Source organism: Halichoerus grypus, chromosome 11, assembly GCF_964656455.1.
Source record: "Halichoerus grypus chromosome 11, mHalGry1.hap1.1, whole genome shotgun sequence".
Classification (NCBI taxonomy): Eukaryota; Metazoa; Chordata; class Mammalia; order Carnivora; family Phocidae; genus Halichoerus; species Halichoerus grypus.
Window position 1 is genome coordinate 88,852,673 of NC_135722.1, and position 6,492 is coordinate 88,859,164.

Genomic DNA, 6,492 nt, shown 5'->3' on the forward strand with positions numbered 1-6,492 from the left:
TCATAAATTATATAGGAAAAAGCACTGTTTATCTTAAAGTCAGATGTAACTGGGTGTCCTGTAGTATTTCAGATCCCTTCCCCCACCCAGCATAAAGTGGAGACTGCCCTCCTCTTTCAGACAGAAGGTTAGAAACTTACTCCTAGAAGTGATCCAGAAACAATATGGACATTTGACTACCAGACCCAACTGACTATTTACTGAAAAATGGAGATTGACTCAAGTCTCTAGTGGAATGGTGAGTCCGCTCCCCACCACATTCTGTCTCCTTCCCCAACTTGTCAAAAGCCAGGCTTACAAGTCTCTGACAGGACATTACTTTGGGTATATGTTGAGCCCATTATATCAGGAAAGTCCTGTTTCTTGATTAGAACTTTGGCGATCTAGATTTCTTTCCAAGACACTGAACTGCAACCTGCACCTGTACTAATAGGATGGGGCCCCTCAATTCTCCCAACTACCTAAACCCACACCAGGCAAGAAGCCACCCCTCTCCAGGGCCCACAGACCCTGTAAGCTTTTTGGGAACTCACTCTTTAAATATTAGTCATCAGCTAAGACACACCAGATACTTAAGGAACAACTTTCATGTGAAAGACAAAGATCAAAACACAAATATTAAAAAGGGTAATTGGAGGAAAGAAAAGCAATTCAAGGATCAGAAAAAAAAAAAGAAAAACTTTAAAAAATTACAGTCTTCAGAGACAATATTCAACTCACTAATTCCTGGAGATAAGAAGGAAATGAGGTAGAAAAGGAAGACTCAAGAAAACTAAAACTCTTACAAATTAGAAATACGATAGCAGATATAAAACCTTCAACTTGCCGCTTTCTAAGGAAATATTCCAGAAAATGAAAAGTAAAATAAGATGAAGCTATGAAAATAGGAGAAATGATAAGTCTCCAATATCTACTAACAGAAGTAGCAGAGAGAAAAGAGAAAACAGAAGAATCTTGCAACATAAATGAATAAGAAAAAATATAAAGTTAAATTCTCATAACTGAAGAACATGAGTTTCTCGATGAATGAGCTCAATATGCACCCAGGATAATGGCTGAAAAAATAAAGGAATCATGCCAAAGCATATTATCACCAAGTTTCAAAAGCAATCTTATTTGTCAACATCAGTATTGGAAGACAGAAGAGAATGTAGTGAGGCTCTCACAGTACGGAGGAAGTGTAATTTCCAACCAAGAATTCTCTAGAGATAAATTATGAAATAGGTGTAAGCCCAGACTAAAAACAAGCTTAGATGTGTAAGTACTCACACATTTACTTTCCAAGTATTCTTTTTAAGGAGGCTATGAAAGGAGTGCTTCTGCAAAATGAGGAAACAAATCAAGAACAAGCAAGATCTGATATCCAAGAAATAAATAATTCATTATAGGAGAGAAGTGGAGGGAATTCCCCAATGATGGCTAAGGCAATATGAGGACAACAGGTATAGAGTCAATCTGGAGAGCACCATCCCACACTGGAGAGGAAGAGGATGAAGAGGAAGAGCACCTGGAGGGGAGTCTCCAAGAAATAAAAATGGACAGATTAGAGTTTAGTAGCTGAAATTTGGGGAGGATATTTTGAGAGGATATTTGAAAGAAAGTTTGTATACAAATGGATATTAGGTCCCTGGAAAATGGAAAGTGGGGGGAGCAGGAGATGTGGGGAGGGAGAGGAGAAGGAGACGAAGAGCGAGAGAGGGAGTGAGAAGTGAAAGAGGGGAGGAAGAGGGCAGAGGAGAGGGATCAGGGATTGATTCAATTTCAACTCCAAGGAAAAGAAAATGAGCAGAAAATAAAATGTAAACCCAAATTGACTAAAGGAAAGTTAAATTCAACATTGCTTGGCTCAGCAATAAATACTTAAATAACTGTATTTTTCAGTAAAAATTATGGCATAACTATATTGGGAGGATGCAAGAAGAGCTTGATATGAGTGTGCATGAGTAAGAGTATATGTGTCTGTGTGAGAATGTGTGTGTTTAGAGAGTTTTAAAAAGCAAAATCCCCATTTTACAAAGCAGAGTGAGTAAAACCCGATCTAAAACTGAAACAGAAATTAAGAGTATTTAGTGGTGACTGGTTGGCTGAGTCGGTTAAGCACCTGCCTCTGGCTCAGGTCATGATCCCAGGACCCAGGGATCCAACCCACCTATCTGGCTCCCTGCTCAGCGGGGAGTCAGCTTCTCCCTCTCCCTCTGCTCCTCCCCCCATCACTCATACTCTCTCTCTCAAATACATAAACAAAATCTTAAAAAAAAGAAATTAGGTGTATTTAAATGTTGTTTTGAAATATTTCAGCTCATATTAGAAACAAAAAACCTCTAAGAGTTGAACATGATTTGCATCTGGGATTGGTACTGAGGAGGGGTGGGACAGGGAACTGCTTTTTAAGTTATAAAGCTTTGATAGCTATTTGATTTTTAAATGATGTACTTAAAAATTTATAAAATAATATGTGCATACATATTTGATAAAATAATATATATTATACATATTTTCTCCTCTTGGATTCCTTCCCTTGCCAGGGATTTTGAGCATACTAGTGAGATACACCAGTTTCTTCTTGAAGCTAATCTTTTTGCTGACTTGGCGCAGCACCAAGTAGCCTGCATTGTCTTGTTTTCTAGTTTTTTTTTTTTTTTTTTTTTTTTTACTATTTTAAATTTCTTTAATTGCTAAATGCCTCTTTGGCTAGTGTTTGGAGGATCACTATTTAGTCCTACAATTGACTCATTTTTCCACTTTCTCATCTTTTTGTTGCAAACCACCTAAAAGTCTTATCTCCTCTGTTGAACATTGTTTGACACATTACTAAAATGGACCCTCTATGCTGTAACCACACAGAATAATAATGTTGGAAAGTATGAATATCTAAATGATTTGTAAAAGGTATTATTTTTTCCCATCTGTTTTGAAATTATTTCTAACAGTTTCTAAAGACATGGTCACAGCTGCCTGAAGCATGTCTTCTTCACTCATAGCATCTCCTGGATCACTGCCTGGTGCTCCTGAACTTGTGGTCGGCCTCTCACTTGGCTGTGAAAGCTGCCCCGGTGGATCCTGTTGCTGCTGCTGCTTTTCAAAGTAGGCTTCTCTTCTCTTCTGGAGCTCTTCTGAAGTAAGATGTGTACCTGATGTCTGTGGAATATCTTGAGATATACTTCTGGAACTACCTTGCATACTGAGCTGAATAGCCCTGCGGAGATCTGCTTCTTCATCTTCCATGTCAATTTCTTGGCGACAGTGCCAGAGCCCTCTGCAAATCTTCCTCATCTTCGTCTAACATGGTTGACCCATCATTTGCTTCTAAGACTCGTTCCAGATCTGTTTTCTGGACTCTCTGTTCTTTTAGTTGTGCTAATTCTTCTCCGATGAGTTTTGGTCTATGCATCTGTTGGACCCTGATCATCTGTAAAAGTTGGTCAGCTTCACAATCTGGCAGATCACCCTTAACAACAAATATAGAATAACCTTCCTGTTGTAATTGAGCCAAGAAAAGTGCAAGGTATGTGTCTGAAATTAATTCTGGACCCGTCAAGAGAGAATTCAAGTTGAACCACTGTTTCCCTAATTTTCTAACTGTAAACCAGTGTTCTTTGTAATTGCATATAAATGATCTTTCATTTATGGGATCGATCCTGAGCCTCTGATACTCCGGACTGTTGAAGAGAATTAGTTCTAAACCCCAAACTTTCAAGGCATTGCTTATAACTTGAATAGAGAAAAAACCACTGTCATCCATATTTCCAGAAGGCTGCTGTAAAAATGTGCGATAGTCTTCACTAGTAACTCCTCCTTCTGCCATTCTCATCCTTTCCTCTTCATCTAGCTGATGTGCAATTGAAGATAATTCCACAGGGCTAAAATATTCTCCTTGCAATAGATTATTCAAGCAATGTTGAGCACAAAGTGAGCCTTCTTGTTTCTCGTGGAAGATGGACTCCATGTTTATTTGTCTCTGTTTTCTAGTTTTTATACATCTTGGTGTAGTTCACCTATAGTTCATTGGTCCACAGAGATATAACTCTATAAACCTCATGTTTCTTCTGTGTCTCTTGCCAACAGACAGAACCATGCTAACCCCTAAAATGCACTCAGATAACGCCTATTATTGAGTCTGCTGTTCTATTCTTTGGAACAATGATCTATCTGAAACCCAGACAAGGCTAAAATAAAAAGGTAAACATATCAAAGAAAGGTTCTAGGAAATCTCCCTTCAATTTGAGAGAGAGGATCCATTGGATCTGATAGTATAGTAATAGCACTCTACAGGTCCATGCTAGGGATCATTTCTCTACAGTCATCTACTGAGTTGGTGACCAACAGCATCCAGACCCTGAAAACCCCATTCTAAGGGCTAGGGCAATGGAGACCATAAATGGGAAGTTCACCTCCATCCCAGTCACGAAGCTAAGGCTAGGTTTCAGATTTCTGGATTCCACTTGAATTTTAAAACAATACAAATAAAATCATTGGGTCTGGAATAATGATGAACATGAAAGGCTATGATTGGCACCTATAAAACTTTCAAGGATGTGAATTAGATCAAAACAAATTTATGTACAAAATACTGGGTTTTTAGAGCTGTGAGGAATCCACTGATGCTTGGAAGAGCTAAGTTAAAACAATTTAAACAAAATGCCATGTTACACAGCAGGAAATAAAGTTTATGGAACTCATTACTTTAAAAAGTGAAACAGGAATTATAGTTCCTAAGGAGGTTTAAATAAATTCATACATGACTGATCTGTAATGGGTTATTCATGAAAATTAGATTATATTTTCAAGCTAAAAGTTGGAGGATAACGCTAAAGAAAAACGGTAACAACAAAAGTAACAATAAAATAATACTACTACTTATTGGATGCAGTGAACCACTCTAGGTACTTTATAATAGATTATCTTATTTAATTCTATAGCAACTAGCAAGCTATTATTCCCCATATTTTACAAATGAGCAAAAGGAATCTCTAATCAGTTCATGATGGGTATTCGATTTTGACCAGTCCAAGGATATACGTTCTGGGATAAGATAAGCTCCTATGATTGTTGGTCCTGAATGGAAAGGGCCATTTTTCAAGGGCAAATGAGTCAATAATATCCCTACTCTCCAAGGACTTATAAGGTGAAATCTGGTACAGGAAGAGTAAAAATCAAAAGTGAACAGTGCAGCCTGAGGAGTGTGTGTGTATAGGATGAATACATGTCCCTGTTTGCCTGGGACAGCCCCAGAGTAACTATTATGACAACTCTCTGTCACTCTGGCTGAGGAATAAGGAAGAACTGTAATATTTGGGTACTGAGTAAACAAATATACTTCCAGTTTATCCCTTAAGTAATTACATAATATAAACGTAAGAATATTAAAAAATATTGTATGTTTATATTAAAACATATCCTCAACAAGCCAAAATTTCTCAAAATATGAGTCTCGGGATTCTTACCACATCACAATCTCCAGTGCTAATTCAACCTCACAATCTTTGACCCTTCCCCATTGCATATTTTTATCTTCCTCCCACAGTAAAAATTCTGGATTCCAACAATATTAACACAATTATGCATTTGTTCAATTCTGTGATTTGTTCAACACATCAAATAATTTCTAGAAATGCTACATCCATACCACTAAAAAAAAAGACCCCTAATCTATTAAAAAGAATTCAAGATCTGTTTGCGCCCTTTTCTCCCCTACCCTAAGTCAAAGTTTCATGTTAAAAAATTATTTGGTTTAGCACTTTTCCCCCCACCTTTCAGTGTGGTTATGTTATTTATGTGAAACTTAGTAAGTTTTATTTGTATATTGGCATTTAGACTTAGATTTTTCTTTTTTTAAACTCCCATCTTGGTTTAATTTGTTTGACTATGTAGATAACATTAATGTGCTTCTAAAAGTCAAAACTGTTCAAAAATTATATTCAGAAAAATGGCATGCTCTCTTCTTTCTTCCACTCTGTATGGCTCCCTCCTACTCCCCCCCTTACCTCCCTGCCACCACTTACCCTACTTGTGGATAACCAATTTTACTGCTTTCTGTGTCTGCTATGTTTCTTTATGCAAAAATAAGCACTTTGCTTTTTTTTTCTTAACATATATCCTAAGTATAACATTCCATCATTTCATGGAGATCTTTCTCATTCTTTTTTAAAGCTGCATGATACACCACGGTGTATAAGCCAAAGGCTATTCTATCAATTTCCTATGTTTGAGCACATCGATAGTTTCCAATTATTTTGCAGTTACAAATAACACTGCAATGGATAATATCAGATACGTTTATTTTTGTATGGTTAAATGCATACTTTATGGTAACTTCCTAGAAGTGGAATTTTTAGTTCAAAAGTTAAATGCATTTGTGGGTTGGTGAGATATAGACAAATCTAGCCATGTGCCAGTTACACATGTTTTAATTACAGAGACTTTATAATATATCCCGTTCATCTCTTAGGGCTACTTCTTCACAGCTCCTCTTTTCCTGTATTTTCTTAGGGT

At 37.1% G+C, this 6,492-nt stretch overlaps 1 protein-coding gene across 1 annotated transcript; it reads right to left on the minus strand.

Annotated features, from left to right (window-relative positions):
- Window positions 1-2,652: 2,652 nt before the first annotated feature.
- Window positions 2,653-3,952, minus strand: LOC118546658 (ataxin-3-like). The gene is given in 3 exon segments (XM_036109517.2): window positions 2,653-3,241; window positions 3,243-3,559; window positions 3,713-3,952. Coding segments are annotated over 3 exon segments (900 nt in total). The 5' UTR covers window positions 3,947-3,952; the 3' UTR covers window positions 2,653-2,892.
- Between the last annotated feature and the right edge of the window lie 2,540 nt (window positions 3,953-6,492).